The 19023-nt window shown below is 39.6% G+C and overlaps 1 protein-coding gene across 1 annotated transcript in view; it reads right to left on the minus strand.

Annotated features, from left to right (window-relative positions):
* Positions 1-19023, minus strand: part of tnr (tenascin R (restrictin, janusin)) — a 285913-nt gene that overhangs the window by 31778 nt on the left and 235112 nt on the right. Inside the window, exons 24-25 of the mRNA XM_047369054.1 lie at positions 8653-8783; positions 546-678 (exon numbers count right to left, since the gene is read on the minus strand). Coding sequence (XP_047225010.1) covers positions 546-678; positions 8653-8783 — 264 coding nt within the window. The remainder of the gene's footprint in view (positions 1-545; positions 679-8652; positions 8784-19023) is intronic.

Consider the following 19023-nt stretch of genomic DNA (forward strand, 5'->3'; position numbering starts at 1 on the left):
AAGACTTTAAAAATAATCCTGATTTCTAAGTGATTGAAATGCTGCATTGCTGTAGAAAATAAATACATTTTATCTATACAACATTTACACCACAGTCAATTTTTTTAAAGTAGGATTTATCTTTAAAAACTATTAGTTACAGAAAACATACAGATCACAAGTACACTTAAAAACCTATCTATGACTACAAGGAATATGGTCATTATCAAAATGATTGGTTTCAAATGTGTTAAACACAAATTTACCATGCCTATATGTACTGTACATTTACTGTATGTCTATAGTTTATTAGAAATTGAGATTCACCTTTGCCTGGTCACACTAATTCTTTGTTAGTTTAGCGCTAGACAGCAAACCTAAGTGCAGCAGCCTCATCGTAAGAAAAAGACATGTAGATGAAAATTGTTTCAGTCTTTGAGGACTGATTAACATGTACCTCAGTTCTGTTGACTTTAATTCAACATTCAGTAAAATAAATCTCTGGGGCTATAGGAACATACAGCGTAAGTCCAAACAAAGAAAACACATGGCTGTAAATCCTGTACCTGTAGTAAAGGTGGTGGAAACCACAGCACTGGTATCAAGTCCTCTAGCAGCCTGGAGCTTAACCGTGTACTCTGTGCTCTCTGCCAATCCCTCCAGTCGAATCCATGTGTCCTCTGCATCAAGAATCAGCTCCTAGTGCACACACAGAACAAAATTCATAAACATACGGGAACGAGAACAAGTTAAATGTTATTTTTTGTGAAACTCTTCATCATGAGTGAGGGCAACTGTGGCTCAGGTGGTAGGAGTTTGTCTTGTAACTGCTGGGTTGCTGGTTGGAATTCCCGCTCTGTCCGTCAGTTATTGTGTCCTTGGGCAAGATACTTCACCCGCCTTGCCTGCTGATGGTGGTCAGAGGGCCCGGTGGTGCAGATTGTATGGCAGCATCCCCTGTCAGTCTACCCCAGGGCAGCTGTAGCTACAATGTAGCTTACCACTGTCAGTGTGTGAATGTGTCTATGACTGGGTGGATGACTGAGTCTAGTGTAAAGGGCATTGGGGTCTCAGGGGACTTGATAAAGCACTATACAAGTGCTGGCCATTTACCATTTACCATAGATGTAACCAGTTAAAAATCTTAGGGTGAAAATACATGATTTTAAAAGTTCTATGTGATACTGATAAAACACCAAACAAAGGTTATGAGTTTTAAAGACCTTTAAGCTATTCTTCTACCGAAAACTCACAATAGCTTATTTTTTGCTAAATACACACAATATATTTACAGAATATTCATTTTAGAAGTGTGTCAGAGAAAATAATATAAATTTGATTTATTTAAATAGTTTTAGCCTCAGGAGAAGCAGTGTGGTTTTCTTCACGGCCTTGGAACAATGGACCAGCGCTACACCCTCTACAGGGTACTAGAGGGTTCATGGGAGTTTGCCCAACCGGTCCACATGTGTATTCTGGACCTGGAGAAGCCCTTCAACTGTGTCCCTCGTGGTGCCCTGTGGGGGGTGCTCCAGGAGTACGGAGTTGGGGGCCCTTTATTAGGGGCCATCGGGTCTCTGTACAAGTGGAGCAGGAGTTTGGTCCGCATTGCCGGCACTAAGTCGGACCTGTTCCTGGTGCATGTTCGACTCCAGCAGGGCAGCCCTTTCTCACCGGTCCTGTTCATAACTTTTATGGACAGGATTTCTAGGCGCAGCCAAGGGCTGGACGGGGTCTGCTTTGGAGACCAGTGGATTTCGTCTCTTCCTTTTGCAGATGACGTGGTCCTGCTGACCCCCTCTAGCCAAGATCTACAGCATGCAATAGGGTGGTTCACAGCCGAGTGTGGAGTGGGTGGGATGAAGATGAGCTCCTCCAAGTCCGAGGCCATGGTTCTTGACCAGAAAAGGGTGGCTTGTCCTCTTCAGGTTGGAGGGGTGTTCCTTCCTCAAGTGGAGGAGTTCAAGTATCTTAGGGTCTTATTCACGAGTGAGGGGATCAATGCGTCTGCCGCAGTAATGGGGACAATGTGCTGGTCTGTTGTGGTGAAGAGAGAGCTGTGCCGAAAAGCAAAGCTCTCGATTTACCGGTCGGTCTACTTTCATACCCTCACCTATGGCCATGAACTTTGGGGCATAACCGAAAGAACAAGATCCCTGATACAAGCGGCTGAAATGAGCTTCCTCCGTAGGGTGGCCGAGCACTCCCTTAGAGATAGGGTGAGGAGCTCGACCATCCAGGAGGGGCTCGGAGTAGAGCCGCTGCTCCTCCACATCGAGAGGAGCCAGTTGAGGTGGCTCAGGCATCTATACCGGATGCCTCCTGGACACCTTCCTTGGGAGGTGTTCCAGGCACGTCCCACCGGGAGGAGGCATGTCCCATGGTGTCATGGCTGGTGTCATGGGACGGCCCATGACACACTGGAGGGACTATGTTTCTCGGCTGGCCTGGGCAAGACTTGCGCTCCCCCCAGAGGAGCTGGAGGTGGTGTCTGGGGAGAGGGATGTCTGGTTGTCTCTACTGAGTCTGCTGCCCCATTTCCCGGTCCCAGATGAAGCGGAAGATGACGAGTACGAGTAAGAGTACGAATACAAATACAAGTTAATATTTTTACAGTAAAAGTTATCAGTCTTACTTTCTAGGCTTTCACAAAGTAAAGTGTGTGGAGGAAAACAAAAACAAAAAATCAAAATGGATGCCATTTACTGTAAATGACGAAAACAATATAAAAAAGAGGTTTTGGGCAGTCAAACAGAGGAGCCGCAAGCAATCAGGAATCAAATATTTCTATTTTTTGGTGGAAAAGTAACAGGACAATGGTGAAGCTATTATATTCCTTTGTTTTTTACAGAACTTGAAGTTTCAATGCAGGTAATGGAGTACTTTCTATTACATAAATAAGTCAAGCTCTTTTGAAGAATTTAAACCTATTTATGAAGGCATTTGTATTTTTACATAACAGTTTAGCCTGGATACACATTAAATATAAAAGAGGAGAATAAATATATTTAGCCTAATTGGAAAAATGAATCACATGTTCCAAGGCAATGTGTTCATGTGAATTATGCAGTGAAACAGCCGGTAAATGGTCTCTCTCTGTCTCAGAGGAGCTGACATTCACCCATTGGAGGGTTTTCAGGGTAAAGATATTTATTGCAATCGAAGAGCCCTATCTTATCAAGGCTAATACGTACCTCTGTACCCTTTCATATTGATTGTGTTCGTGCGGTTGAGTGGTCAGATGTTTGCCTGGTGCGTACTTGTCCTTGTCTGAGATGTTTCGTTATTCCAGGCATGCATGTCACCAATAGTCATACATGCACATATAAAACCTCATTTGATTATATCAGTTAGATAAGAAATGAATCTTGCAACTAGTTTGTGCAAATGATAAAAGCCCATTGTCTCGACGATGGAGAAGCTGCCAGAACAGCTGTAGGCCTGACTAATACTTGTACAGGTCCTTCTCAAAATATTAGCATATTGTGATAAAGTTCATTATTTTCCATAATGTCATGATGAAAATTTAACATTCATATATTTTAGATTCATTGCACACTAACTGAAATATTTCAGGTCTTTTATTGTCTTAATACGGATGATTTTGCATACAGCTCATGAAAACCCAAAATTCCTATCTCATCCGACCAATAAAAGAAAAGTGTTTTTAATACAAAAAACGTCAACCTTCAAATAATCATGTACAGTTATGCACTCAATACTTGGTCGGGAATCCTTTGGCAGAAATGACTGCTTCAATGCGGCGTGGCATGGAGGCAATCAGCCTGTGGCACTGCTGAGGTCTTATGGAGGCCCAGGATGCTTCGATAGCGGCCTTTAGCTCATCCAGAGTGTTGGGTCTTGAGTCTCTCAACGTTCTCTTCACAATATACCACAGATTCTCTATGGGGTTCAGGTCAGGAGAGTTGGCAGGCCAATTGAGCACAGTGATACCATGGTCAGTAAACCATTTACCAGTGGTTTTGGCACTGTGAGCAGGTGCCAGGTCGTGCTGAAAGATGAAATCTTCATCTCCATGAAGCTTTTCAGCAGAGAGAAGCATGAAGTGCTCCAAAATCTCCTGATAGCTAGCTGCATTGACCCTGTCCTTGATAAAACACAGTGGACCAACACCAGCAGCTGACACGGCACCCCAGACCATCACTGACTGTGGGTACTTGACACTGGACTTCTGGCATTTTGGCATTTCCTTCTCCCCAGTCTTCCTCTAGACTCTGGCACCTTGATTTCCGAATGACATGCAGAATTTGCTTTCATCCGAAAAAAGTACTTTGGACCACTGAGCAACAGTCCAGTGCTGCTTCTCTGTAGCCCAGGTCAGGCGCTTCTGCCGCTGTTTCTGGTTCAAAAATGGCTTGACCTGGGGAATGCGGCACCTGTAGCCCATTTCCTGCACACGCCTGTGCACGGTGGCTCTGGATGTTTCTACTCCAGACTCAGTCCACTGCTTCCGCAGGTCCCCCAAGGTCTGGAATCGGCCCTTCTCCACAATCTTCCTCAGGGTCCGGTCACCTCTTCTCCTTGTGCAGCGTTTTCTGCCACACTTTTTCCTTCCCTCAGACTTCCCACTGAGGTGCCTTGATACAGCACTCTGGGAACAGACTATTCGTTCAGAAATGTCTTTCTGTGTCTTACCCTCTTGCTTGAGGGTGTCAATAGTGGCCTTCTGGACAGCAGTCAGGTCGGCAGTCTTACCCATGATTGGGGTTTTGAGTGATGAACCAGGCTGGGAGTTTTAAAGGCATCAGGAATCTTTTGCAGGTGTTTAGAGTTAACTCGTTGATTCAGATGATTAGGTTCATAGCTCGTTTAGAGACCCTTTTAATGATATGCTAATTTTGTGAGATAGGAATTTTGGGTTTTCATGAGCTGTTTGCCAAAATCATCCGTATTAAGACAATAAAAGACCTGAAATATTTCAGTTAGTGTGCAATGAATCTAAAATATATGAATGTTAAATTTTCATCATGACATTATGGAAAATAATGAATTTTATCACAATATGCTAATATTTTGAGAAGGACCTGTATGCATATACCAGCTCAAGGAATAGACTCACGTTAGACTTGTTTAGAGACAATAGGTGGGGAATCAGTAAATAAGCACCTTGAAGTGTGATATGAGTGCTGCTTTATGGGTGAGCGACATTATGCGTGTGGTTGAAGAGTGGGAATTCAAACTATAGAACTTGTTTCAGCACTATACAAAGATTAGGAAATATTATAAAATGAAATAGAATTTCACATATAGTGGATTTTCCAGATTATTTATTTACTTTGTTTCTAAGTTGATTGATTTCTGACAATTAAAAAGCACACCTTAAATGTCACACATGAACAGAATAAAAGGGATTTTGATAAAATAAAATAAATTCTTATTTCTCCTCAGTCTCTAAAGGATGTGAATCTGTGGGCTCAGTGAGCTCAGGCTCACTTGACAATAAAGCAGAGAGTGTACGCACTGACTTCATTGAAACCACACACACCCACTCTATATTTATTGGCTTCACTAGATGTGAAAAAGGTCTTAAAATAAATTTGTGATTTAGTAGCTTACTGTTTTATTGTAAAACATAGAGAAATACAGCCTTTAATTTGGGCACATTTATTCAATTTGGGAAAAAGATCCCATGCTAAGAAATAACTCTTTATACAGATTCACCCATGCCACAAATACTGGCACCCATGCTGGTAATACTTTATACAACACCTTTTCCAATAGGCTAGAATTTACTGCGGTCTTCTATTAAAATTCACAAGGTTGGAGAATGCAAAGAGAGGGATCCTTAACCATTCTTTAAAAACATCTCTCAATTTAGCAGAATCCTCTCTGTTGTTCAATTATATTCAGCTCTCTCTGCAGGTTTTCCATAGGATTTAAGCCTGAAGACTAAGGCTTAATTCATATCCCCTTTTCTGCTCTGTTTTCCACCTGTTCTCAAAGCCTCTCTGATGATACACACATTTTGTCATCTGTACTTGTCCACTAGGTCTACGCATAGCGCAGAATGTTGCCAATATGGTGCCACCTATCAACACACACCACATAGGCTGTGCATGCTGATGGGTACAAAAATAATCACAGTCAGAGGGTGGAGCTAAACACTCAACAAATGAAGGAATTGAAGGATCAGATCATAAGCAGAAGAAGAAAAACAACAACAACACTTTAAAAAGAAATGGAGTGTGGCGACATCTGCTGTTTTCCCCATTATGGATAATTTAACCCTCAGGAACAACAAAGATACAAAAACTGCAGTAAGTAATAACTTCTTCTTTTGCTCTTGGGCTGTGTGGTGGTGAAGAAGGTAGCGCTGTTGACTTACAGCAAGAAGCCCCTCGGATCAACTCCTGGCCGGGGGTCTTTCTGCATAGAGTATGCATGTTCTCCCTGCGCATGTGTGGGTTCCCTCCGGGTCCCCAGCTTCTTCCCACAGTCTAAAAACATGACTGTTAATTAGTCTCTCTAAATTGCCCTTTGGTGTGAACAGGTGCGTGCACGGTTATTTGTCTTGTGTGTTGCCCTGCGATGGACTGGTGACCTGTCCAGGGTGTACCCTGTCTCTCACCCATAGACTGCTGGAGACAGGCACCAGCTCCCCCACGACCCTGTATGGAAGAAGCGGGTATAGAAAATAGAGGTATAAACCATCTACTGTTTTTTTTCTTTACTGTGTCCAAAATTAATTTACTTTTTGTGGCCCTGTAACAGGCTACAATAAAAAGTTTAAATCTCTGAGTGGAACCTGGTGGTTCCACTAAGCTAGAAGCAGTATAAACAGGAGTGCATGGACAGGTATGTCAAGCCCTTAAGGAGGGACTATAAGGACTATATACTCTTTCTGGCCTGGGAACTCTCTTAAATTCTCCACAACGACCTGGAGAGAGTCGCTGGGAAAATGGATGTCAAAATTTCCTTCCTGGACCTGTTAATCCTGTTAATAATGGACAGATAGATGGACAAAGCTGGCTGCGGAAGACAGTTGATGTCATTTCTGCTGAGCCCACATATTTATATGCTATGATCATTAACCTGACAGAACCAGTGACAACCCATTGACATAATTCGGGCAGAGGTCATCAGATTTGTATTTAAAATGTTCTGGTATTTGGGTATTTGTAACATCCATGATGCCATGCTCTCTAAAAAAATTAAATAGTAAATGGACTGAACTTAAATAGTGCTTTTGCAGGCATACTGACCACTCAAGGCGCTTTGTTTCCATTGCCCCTGGGAAAGAACAGCCCCACAGCATCACATACTTTGTTTTACCTTCTGACACACCTAGTGTTTGTTGTGAAGTTACATTTTTACCTGACCAAAATACACGGTTACAGTAAAACTTCTAGTAGTTCTCTATGCGACAATTTTTTTTTTTTTATGTGGGATATCTTAACAAAGTGAAAAAAAATTTACTCATATAAAATGCTGAATATTTCTTTCTTTCTCTTGCATTAATAAAAGATGCATATAAATTAATATTTTTAGCATATTAATTAATATATTAATATTAATATTTTTTCTTAATATCAGGGGTTGCCAATATGTGTTCAGGAGGCTATAGCAAATGATCCTGTTTGTGAAACTAAAGCCTGAAAATTCTGTTTTTAATCCATTATTTTAATGTGTTAGAATGGCATTGTTTCTGAAAATGCATTTAAATTTAGGTCAAATAAAACTTACTACTTTACATCCATACACTACAATATGTTACTTGACTGCTGATCAAAAGGTAACAGCACCAACATTTTTAAAGTTTCAAAATAAACTTCTTTTTTTCAACCTTGCATATTAATAATGTTATCTTTTGTACAAGACAAAAGCAAAGTTAAAAAATGTTTTTGTTTAACACTCAAAAGAATGTGAAAGCTTGAAATTGGCATAGTTATTTGCTGCTATATTTCTCCGAAATAAAAATATGACCCTGCAGAGAGAAAAAGGCAGGAAATGAAAAATGCAAGTACTTTTGCTTTGAAAACAGAATTTAAATGTGATAATTTGAAAGGTTACTTTTGCATTTTCTGTGCATTAGTGACACCCGATGATCAAGCACATGGCTAATGGAACCCTTACAAGGTCACAGTGTTAATGTGTGTTCGGAAAAAGGTAGGCTCGCAGTGGATCATAGCCACATCAGGTTATGCATGTGGAATAAAGCACACAGCACTTACTAATGTTCTTCATTATGATAACTATGTCACATAAAACCTTTAATTAAAATAAACAATATCCCTACTGAGGCACATTAGAGTAATACTTCTCTCCAGAAGCCATTTTATCATTTGGATCCCTTTGGTATGAAACAATCTGTCAGTGTCAGTGAACAGCCCACATCAAGCCTAAGTAAAAGAAAATTTGTATTCTCTAGTGTATAATTGTAAAAGCAGTCACTTTGGTTTTTTATTCTCATCTAATTCTGCTCAAATGTGTAGAAATTACGAGAGTAAAATTAATTCTTGGCGTTTTATTTAATATATCCTTTAATTTCAATTTTCAAAAAGGCAGTTGATTTCTAGATACATTTTTTCCGGCACAGAAACGTTGAACTGCAACAATCATTTTGGCCTCAGATGCTGATGATCATGGACATACGGTATGTTAAATTGAAGAATGTTTATTGAAGGTAACGGGAAACCAGAGAATATAACTTACTTTACGGCTGCCATCAGGAGTCTTGTAAGTGAGCATGTAGTTGTCGATTTCTGCGGCTGGTGGCTGCCAGGAAATGAGAGCGCTGCGGTGGTTCACTTCACTGGCTGTCAGGTTCACAGGTGCATCCATGGCTGCCAAAAGCAAGAGAAACAAATAAACTTTCCATTAGCAACAAAACAAAAGTTACTTTGGTACAGATATGACTTGAATGATCACCTTAACAAAGTAATTATGTCTTCAGCTTTAAAAAAACTTGAGAAGTGTAGCTCAGAAATGCTAATTTGTTAAGTAAGATAATTTTCTAAAAAGGTTTGTATTCCTATGTTTCAGATTCATGTGTGTATTTATATTTTGCTAGGGACAAAGTGCTTAATACTTAAAGCTTAAATCAAAAATGTGTTGAAGAAAATTTAAACATGTGAATCCTTTACGAAATTCAATGAAGTGTTGTAAATTTAAATGCCCCTGATGAAATTTGGAAATAAATACCTCATTTATTTATTTACATTTAGTTGTTTTAATGTTCCAAAGAAAAATATTAATAAACATAGTTTTTATTTAAAATATATTTCATGACACACCCAGGAAATTAAGCAAATTATGTTATTTCTAAATGTCTGTGTATAAGCAAGGCTACAATTATTCTTTGGTTAAAGTGCTCTCCCATGTTAGAGTGGTTTAAGGTTTTGCCTTGAAATCCACAGATGTCTATTAAACTCAACTGTTGTGAATTAACCAATCATCTGGGCTTATTAAAGGCATTTTAATCGTAGTGTATTTAAACTTCTGAATGTGAAGAAAGCAATAAAAATGTTTTAAAAAAAATTTCTTACTCAGTCCGGCATTTAGCAGAAAAAAAACATTTGGGTTATAATAATTGGCCTAAAGCAGGAAAAGTTTAGCCTGGTTTAATATCAGACAGTAAGTCATCATGGTGTCCCCATTGTTCCATGATGATACACATATTGTCTGTATACCAATTTGTAACCAGTGCTTTTTAATGACAGTAATGATAAAAGAATAATACCTAAAACTGATTAACGTCACCTTTCCATGCAGCGTAATTAGGGCAGAAAAACAAAAAAGGTGACAAAGGTGACAACCACACTGCAGGGCAATTTCAAGAGAGGGATAAAATCTCCACGTCGGTAATCCTAAAACCCCACAGGAACTGTTTAGTCAGAGCAAATCACAACCTCCCAAGCATCCGAGCTCAAGCCAACCCAAGTTTTACTGCATGTTACATCACATTATTCATGTATATTTCTAGTCTCTGTACACCTTGGAACAAGACCTGATTACAGTGCCTTTGCTGGTACTTAAAACACATTAAAAAGCAGCATCATGTCAATTTCCCCACCTTACATCACCATTTTTGAGTTGACCTGAGATCTACCGGCACAGCATCAGAACAATTGACATGCTGTAACGGTATTTATGTGCATCAAAAAAACAACAACAAAAAAACCGATCTTCTATGCAGACAATCTGTTTCCTGGAGTTACATCATGACTCTAGGGCACCTCATCAGCAAGACACTGAAAAGCATTTGGTGTGAGGAGGCAGGGGCACAGCACAAATTAAATGCTGTACTCTGTGTGCTGTGAAATCCAAAGATGCGATTGTGAAAATAAAATGAAGATATTAATTTCATTGCTGTCTCTTTCTTAGATACACCATCTGGGTTTTGATTTTTTGCTGTCCTCGACTCCATCCACTCTAGTAATGCAGCTAATGTGGAATTTCTGGCTGTTTACCTCTTCTGGAAAAACAGGAGAATTAAATTTAAGTTTAACAACTGACCCAAAATCAAATCTGCAAGCTTCATTAAGCAGTATAAATACAAAGTAAATTTACACCATTGATGCCCCGTGCATACAACTGCTGCAATCAATGACAGCCTTGTAATGAACCGCATGAACCAGAGCTGATAACTTTCATATGGATGTGCCTTTTCTCAACTCTAATGAAAGGCACCTGTGAAAACTGTGCAAACATTAACTGAGAAAAATAAAATAAAAGGTGCTTTGGTGTGACAGAGTTCAGATAACAGCAGCAAAAAATTACTGTTGTTGGACCATATGTTACCGAATGGTGGACCATGTGTGCGCTAATATGCCTTCCAGAGTCAGGTACCATTTTGTACCCCAGGATAGTCTGCTGCTACAACTCCCAGCGGGCATTGCAACTGATAGGAAGGGGGCGTCGCAGCTCTGATGTCACAGTGGACTCTATAATAAAATGAGCTCTCTCTCATCATTGCTTTCACGCTGGAAACTGGACCAGCATCTGAGGCGCATCATTCTGGAGAAGAAAATCCCATGTGGACTTTCATTCATTCTCCCCCATTGGCCAATGAGAAGAAAAATTCATGAAAGAAGTACCTGAAATAGGAAGGCCAGAAACTTCACTTTACCGATCGAAGACGTGAATTCAACACGTGACAAAAACCCCACGGAGATTTCAAGGAGACAGAATTGCCATCCTTGTTTTTGTTCCAGCTGACTGTTGACGGTCCGTCATATTGTTCCTTTTTGCCAAAGGAGGCCAAGGACGACGCCGACCGCTTCTTGGAGTTAATTGCGGACGCGCAGCAACTCCCCTCTCTCTCTCCTTCCCTCCCTCTGCTCCAGAAAAGGACAACACCAAGTAATTCCATTCTGTTTTTTATTTCTATTAAAATAGCTTGGGCAGGATAGAGTAGGATTTTAGGGCGATTTAGAATCGCCACTTATAGTCCAATGTGTTTGCCATGTGTTATTGAATTTTTGATTATTGCTGGACTCTGAAGCCGACGAGCTTCGCAAGTTGTGTTTTACTGTGTGAAAACCTGAGCGCAGGTGCACTGTAAAATTGAACCGCTATAGAACCTCATGGTGAAAACTCACTATTCCATTGTCTTCACCCTTCGTGTTTTTCCATTGGTTGCCGCCGAAAAGTTTTATGACCCTTTGTGTTTCACTGAGCTCCAACTTTGGGGGTTTTATGACCATAGTCTGGTGAAGGCCGCACCCAAAGCTTCGCTCAGTACCATATTTTCTATTGTTTTGCCATAATTGCTGATTTGACTTCATACACACTCAATGTTGTTTTATCTTGTTTAGTTAGTTATTTTACCCCATTTGTCTAGAACTGTTGCATGCTTGATTAGGTGCAGATTATTGAATCGGAATAGCGAGGTGTATCAGGGCTGTTGATTTCATAAATATTCACGTAGATAAAGAGAAAGCGTTTGTGTTTATTTTGAGCAGGAGTGATTTGTCTGTCAAAATAAGGTCAATGTTCCCCACGTTCGGTTGATTAAACAGTGACATCTAGTAATAGTTATCAATTATTAATGAGAATTTAATAATTGTAATCATCAAAGGCCTGGGTGCGGCACTGATGGTGTTAAGTGCGCGACCATATGCAGAGGCTACAGTCCTCGAAGCAGCCGTCTTGGGTTCGAGTCCCGGACCCGGCGACATTTGCCAAATGTCTCCACCTCTCTCTACCCCTCTTTCCTGTCTGCTTACTGTCAAAAAAATAAAGGTCACTAGTGCTGAAAAAAATATCTTCAAAAAAAATAAAAATAAACTAATGTTTCTCAAATTATGATTGTTAATTATAATTCTTGATAAATATTAATTAATCAATAATCATAATTCTTGCACTGTTTCAGTTGCACCTCCTTTCCACAAACAAAGCTATTGGTGACAAAATTATATTTTGTAAAACTGTTTACAAGTTAACAGTTTAGAAAACAACCTAGGGGTCTGCAACATTTACAAATGAAAGAGCCATTTTTGCGCTCAGTCCAGTTAAAGTAAACACTTTTCGAGCCACAAATGTCACATGACCTTTTAAAAAAGACTACTTATAATTTTTCATAAATATCTACTTCAGGAAATTTGACATTTTTAAACTACCATTTTGTTTAAATTTTAAGGTTTTAAAATAAAGAAAAACAAAGCTTTTGCAAAAACAAGAGGGATACATTTTCTTCTATAGGATGCTAATTATTTGCGAAAAAAAGCACAACCTAATGACAAGAAATCTAGATCTAAAAAAACTAAAAACAAAAACAAATTATGGGTACTTTTAGTATCATTCTGTTGTGGAAATTCAATGAAATCATTCCATGGCAAAACTGAAAAACTGCTAAAACCTGCATTTGTCATATCTACAGTACATTTGGTTCTTTATAATTTTTAGCCAAAGTTATTAAGAGCCACCAACTTGTAGATCTCTGCCCTAAATCTAACCCTAAACCTAAAAGAAAGCTAGATAAAACAGAAAACACAACAACATTTGGGCCATTTATCATAGGTTATCTTCATCTGTCTTTGTATGTCCTGACCCTCTGTTCATTAACCGTCAGATGTAAGCTCAAGATGTTAATTACACAGTGGAAAAGTGTCAAAGAAAATAACCTTGAATTATTTTGGGAGAATATTAGCAGTGGTTGCATAGCTATGTTAGAAAGATATAATTTGAAAACTGATTTAATTAATGTCAACATAAATCACTACCTGCTGTTAGAGCATTGTTGTTGCACTCACTTGCACTCAGACATCAGATTTTTACTAATTTATTCTAGTTTATGCATTTACATTCCATCATTTTAAACTGTGGTGGCAAGTGATCAACTCTGTGCCCCCTAAAGCCCACCCCCAAGTCACTCGGCTGGCCCCACTCTTGGTGCGATTAAATGCATTAGTTTTCTTTAACCCCTTATATTTTTCTTTAACTAATTACTCAGGCATTGGCAAGTCCCAGCCTTACTTTTTGCTTGTAAAACAAAAATTTCCAGTCAAAGTTGGACTCCGACAGTGGTCAATAATTTGCCTACTTGTACATGAATACATAGAGCAAGAAAATTTGGGATTTTCTGTCTCACTTCACTTGTCTTCCCCTGGGCATAGCAACACTTTATACTGCGTTGTAGCTTTTGTCCATTAAACTAGTCAGCAACCCAAATGCTGGTTTTCTGACTTCCCACTGGAGCACAATTATATTGGATGTAACATCATTCACAGATCCAAGTTCTTACTTCAAAGGTAAATGAACAAGAGCACCTTTGGCCATTAGAATGTGCTCCTTATTTGCTTTCCACTTTAATTTCTTCTGTAGGTTTTTACAATAACCTGTACTGCCCTTCTCTGCAGCTTATCTTTTAAGCTTCTTTGTACTTATGAGCTCTACCTCACATTACAACTTGGTAAATCTGCTACCTTATAAATAGCTGATAATGGCAACTCAAGAAAGCCCAAGTACCTCTAGTGATGCTTTCACCTCAGTTTGACAACCATGGTTCTAGTCTACTTTGGCCAAGAGTAAAAAGATCCCATATGTTATTGTTATCAAAGACTTATGGTGATGAACACAGAAGGTGTGGATTAAGTGGACAACAGTCTTTATTCTTTCCTCCTCTTCGTTCTCCAATTGAATCTGCCACCTCTACCTCATTCGCCTCCAATTAAACCTTTGTGCAGAGTGCAGGTGGGCAGGTGTCAGCTCTGTTTCTGGCAGCCCCGAAAGTCTCTTATTCAAGCATGAGATTTGAACAATAAAACTGAGATGAATGGGTTTGGCTGTATCTGATGATCCATTAACACATGCAAACAATTCTAGCGGAATAAAGTAAACACAATTATATAGCAGCAGATGGGAAAGCGGCTCCATGAGCAGCATATTGTTGCATCAATATAAAATAGAGAAAGGAATTGTTTGCGAAGTGGCTTCTCTGCAACCTTTTGTAAGTGAACTATAATGCCCGCACGATGTATGTAAGATTCGTTTGCTGTTTGCATTAAAGAAAAAAAAGTGAATTACAGTAAAAATACAATGGTCAAGTTATTTTAGGTCATACTGCCTGCTAGAATAACACAATATATGTACACTTACAATCAGTGGCCACATACAAAAACTATTCAAAAACTAACCAACTACAGGGGTTGGACAATTAAACTGAAACACCTGTCATTTTAGTGTGGGAGGTTTCATGGCTAAATTGGACCAGCCTGGTAGCCAGTCTTCATTGGTTGCACATTGCACCAGTAAGAGCAGAGTGTGAAGTTTCAATTAGCAGCGTAAGAGCACAGTTTTGCTCAAAATATTGAAATGCACACAACATTATGGGTGGCATACCAGAGTTCAAAAGAGTACAAATTGTTGGTGCACGTCTTGCTGGCGCATTTGTGACCAAGACAGCAAGTCTTTGTGATGTATCAAGACCCACGGTATCCAGGGTAATGTCAGCATACCACCAAGAAGGACAAACCACATCCAACAGGATTAACTGTGGACGCAAGAGGAAGCTGTCTGAAAGGGATATTCGGGTGCTAACCCGATTGTATCCAAAAAGCATAAAACCACGGCTGCCCAAATCACGGCAGAATTAAATGTGCGCCTCAACTCTCCTGTTTCCACCAGAACTGTCCGTCGGGAGCTTCACAGGGTCAATATACACGGCGGGCTGCTATAGCCAAACCTTTGGTCACTCATGCCAATGCCAAACGTCAGTTTCAATGGTGCAAGGAGCGCAAATCTTGGGCTGTGGACAATGTGGAACATGTATTGTTCTCTGATGAGTCCACCTTTACTGTTTTCCCCACATCCGGGAGAGTTACGGTGTGGAGAAGCCCCAAAGAAGCGTACCACCCAGACTGCTGCATGCCCAGAGTGAAACATGTGGGTGGATCAGTGATGGTTTGGGCTGCCATATCATGGCATTCCCTTGGCCCAATACTTGTGCTAGATGGGCGCGTCACTGCCAAGGACTACTGAACCATTCTTGAGGACCATGTGCATCCAATGGTTCAAACATTGTATCCTGAAGGCGGTGCCGTGTATCAGGATGACAATGCACCATTACACACAGCAAGACTGGTGAAAGATTGGTTTGATGAACATTAAAGTGAAGTTGAACATCTCCCATGGCCTGCACAGTCACCAGATCTAAATATTATTGAGCCACTTTGGGGTGTTTTGGAGAAGCGAGTCAGGAAACGTTTTCCTCCACCAGTATCACGTAGTGACCTGGCCACTATCCTGCAAGAAGAATGGCTTAAAATCCCTCTGACCACTGTGCAGGACTTGTATATGTCATTCCCAAGACGAATTGATGCTGTATTGGCCGCAAAAGGAGGCCCTACACCATTCTAATAAATTATTGTGGTCTAAAACCAGGTGTTTCAGTTTCATTGTCCAACCCCTGTATATCAGCAGTATGGCATAATTTAGCTACTATGATTAGGTTGACTGAGTCCAGTAGGTAATTTCACAGAACTCACAACTACAAGTAATTGGAGCCTGAGAAAAAGAATTGCACTGATTACATTATCACCTGGAATCTTGGTGATTATATCAAGAAAAGTCTGATTCGGAATAAAGTGTTGCTATACCCAGGGGAAGACAAGTGAAGTGAGACAGAAAATCTAACATTTTCTTGCTCTATGTATTCATTTACAAGTAGGTAAATTATCGTCCAACTTTGACAGGAAATTGTAGTTTTACAAGCAATGCCTGAGTAATTAGTTAAAGAAAAATATAACGGGTTAAAGAAACACGTCCCTTTTGTCAGGTGTTTTCCCTCAGACCCTGAAAAGAGCCATTATCAAACCTCTATTGAAAAAGAGCAATTTGGACACGCTGCTACTACAGAACTACAGGCCTATATCAAACCTCCCCTTCATCAGCAAGATAATTGAAAAAGCTGTGTTTCAGCAGTTAAACAACTTCCTAACAACGACCAACCGCTTCGATGTCTTCCCGTCAGACTTCCTGCTCACCACAGTACAGAGACTGCTCTTGTCAAGGTGTTCAATGACATCCGTATAAATGCAGACTGTGGAAGAACCACAGTGCTGGTATTATTGGACCTTAGTGCAGCATTCAACACTGTTGATCACTCCATTTAATTAGAGCGCCTGGAAAACTGGGTCGGCCTTTCTGGTGCAGCACTCAACTGGTTTTGTGTCAGTAGGTAACTTTACATCAGAGACAACAAAAATCACATGTGGCGTTCCCCAAGGGTCCATCTTAGGGCCTCTCCTATTCAATATCTACATGCTCCCCCTAACTCAGATTTTAATAAACAACATTGTAAGTTATCATAACTATGCAGACGACACACAGCTATACGTTACGATGTCACCAGGTGACCATGAACCCATTCAAGCGCTGGGTAAATGCTTAGAAGAAATCAATACATGGATGGGCCAAAATTTTCTTCAGCTGAATCAAAACAAAACTGAAGTAATAATCTTTGGACCAAAGGAAGAGCGTTTAAAAGTTAGAACACAGCTTCAGTTAATACAGCTAGAAACCATCAGTCAGGCTCGAAACCTGGGTGTAGTGATGGACTCAGACCTGAACCTTCAGAGGCACATAAAGACAGTAACTAGGTCGGCCTTCTATCACCTAAAGAACATCTCCAGGATTAAAGGACTATTGTCTCAGCAGGACCTTGAAAAACTAATTAATGCGTTCATCTTTAGTAGAATTGATTACTGCAACAGTGTCTTCACAGGTCTGCCTAAAAAGTCGATCAGACAGCTGCAGTTGATCCAGAACGCTGCTGCCCGCGTCCTCACTAGAACTAAGAAAGTGGAGCACATCACCCCAGTTCTAAAGTCCCTACACTGGGTCCCTGTAGTACAAAGAATAGTGTTTAAAATACTTCTTTTAGTCTATAAATCACTGAATGGCTTAGCACCAAAATAAATTACAGACTTGTTGTCAGTGTATCAACCAGCCAGACCTCTCAGATCTTCTGGCTCAAATCTACTCTGCATACCCAGAACCAGAACCAAACATGGAGAAACAGCTTTCAGTTCTTATGCTCCATTAATTTGGAATAGACTCCCAGAAAACTGTAAAAGCGCCGAAACCCTAAGTTGCTTTAAATCGAGATTAAAAACTTATTTGTTTAGAGTGGCCTTTGACTGTGCCATCTAAGCATAATTAATTACATTTTAAGTCCAATTTTCCTTTCATTTTCTTATCCATCATTCTATTCTCTTTATTTTATTTTATTATTTCTTAATTACCTATGTTGTTTGCTTTTATCATTTGTTTTTCTATGTCTGTATCTGTATCTGTGTTAGAAGAGGTAAATACCCATTTCAAATAAAATGCGGTGGAAATGAGTAGGAAAAAAATGGAATGAAATGAAATGAAAAGATCTAAAAATGTCAGGGATTCATTGATATGGAGATTAAATACAATCCGAATCATGTATTGCAAGGCGGGGGAGGACAGGGTAGCATCATCATTGTCCGGAAAGATTTCTGCAGTGCAAGGTGCATATGCAAATGTAAGAGTGACACAAAGAGACGTCAAACACTTTGATTGTAGAACTACATGGCAGGAAAACCTGCTCTGTAAAATATAGACATATTTAAAATGTTCCCAACATTGTTCCATGAGTATAAAGCTGCTAGTTAACCTGCAATAGGACACTTTGAATATAGGTGCATCTGGAGCTCAGTGGTTGGATGTACCACAGCATGAAAGCATAGCCACAACATTATAACTTCCACTAGGGTCAAGAATAAATTGCTCTACATCATTATAATACAAACCTTATATTCTTATTTTTTGATTCAGACATCAATTACAATTAATTTGAACTGAAAAATATATTTAGTTTGTTAAGATTTTGTCATTTAGTCAAAAACTTTCACCAGTCCCTATCAACTAATTACGATGTCTCAAATTAAATTTTTTTTTTTTTTTTTTTTGCATCCAACTACTAAATAAAGGACTTGCTGGTGCCAGGGCCTATGATAAGGTACCTTTCAGTCAAAGAGAAAATAGTGATATCTATTTTATTTTCACCTTTAGCAACAACAGTATCTTATTATAGATGTTTTTTAAAGACTAAAAGTGTACAGCAAAAACACAACCACACCCTCACTGACCCCAGAGGGTAGATCTGTAAAAAAAAGATATCATGACACAGAAGGGACAGTAAATATTTACCTTAATATTAAATTACAAAACATTAAATAACAAATTATAGATAGGCTGCTACATGGCCCTGTAAAACTAGATGTCTCACCATGATCATAACCTGAAAGAAGGTAGACCACCAAACCCAAACAAAAGTGTCAAAACACAACTGTATCTGTAGCTTAAGTACTTACTACTTATTAAGGGTTGTCCCTTTAAATTTTGGCTGGAATGCTAATGGTCACATGATAAGAATAAAATCATGAATTGATGGTAAGTCAGTTCTTTTGTTTTTTATGTCCACTTGAGGCAATTGCCACTTGGCCAATTCACATCAAAGGCCTGATTGGTGTTGCCACTGTGCAAAGAAAGTGTGAAAAAAACATTTACAATGAGCCCAGAGTTCAGAATTACTTGTCTGACAAAGGCCAGTTT

This window comes from Girardinichthys multiradiatus, chromosome 6, assembly GCF_021462225.1.
Source record: "Girardinichthys multiradiatus isolate DD_20200921_A chromosome 6, DD_fGirMul_XY1, whole genome shotgun sequence".
In the NCBI taxonomy this organism is placed as follows: domain Eukaryota; kingdom Metazoa; phylum Chordata; class Actinopteri; order Cyprinodontiformes; family Goodeidae; genus Girardinichthys; species Girardinichthys multiradiatus.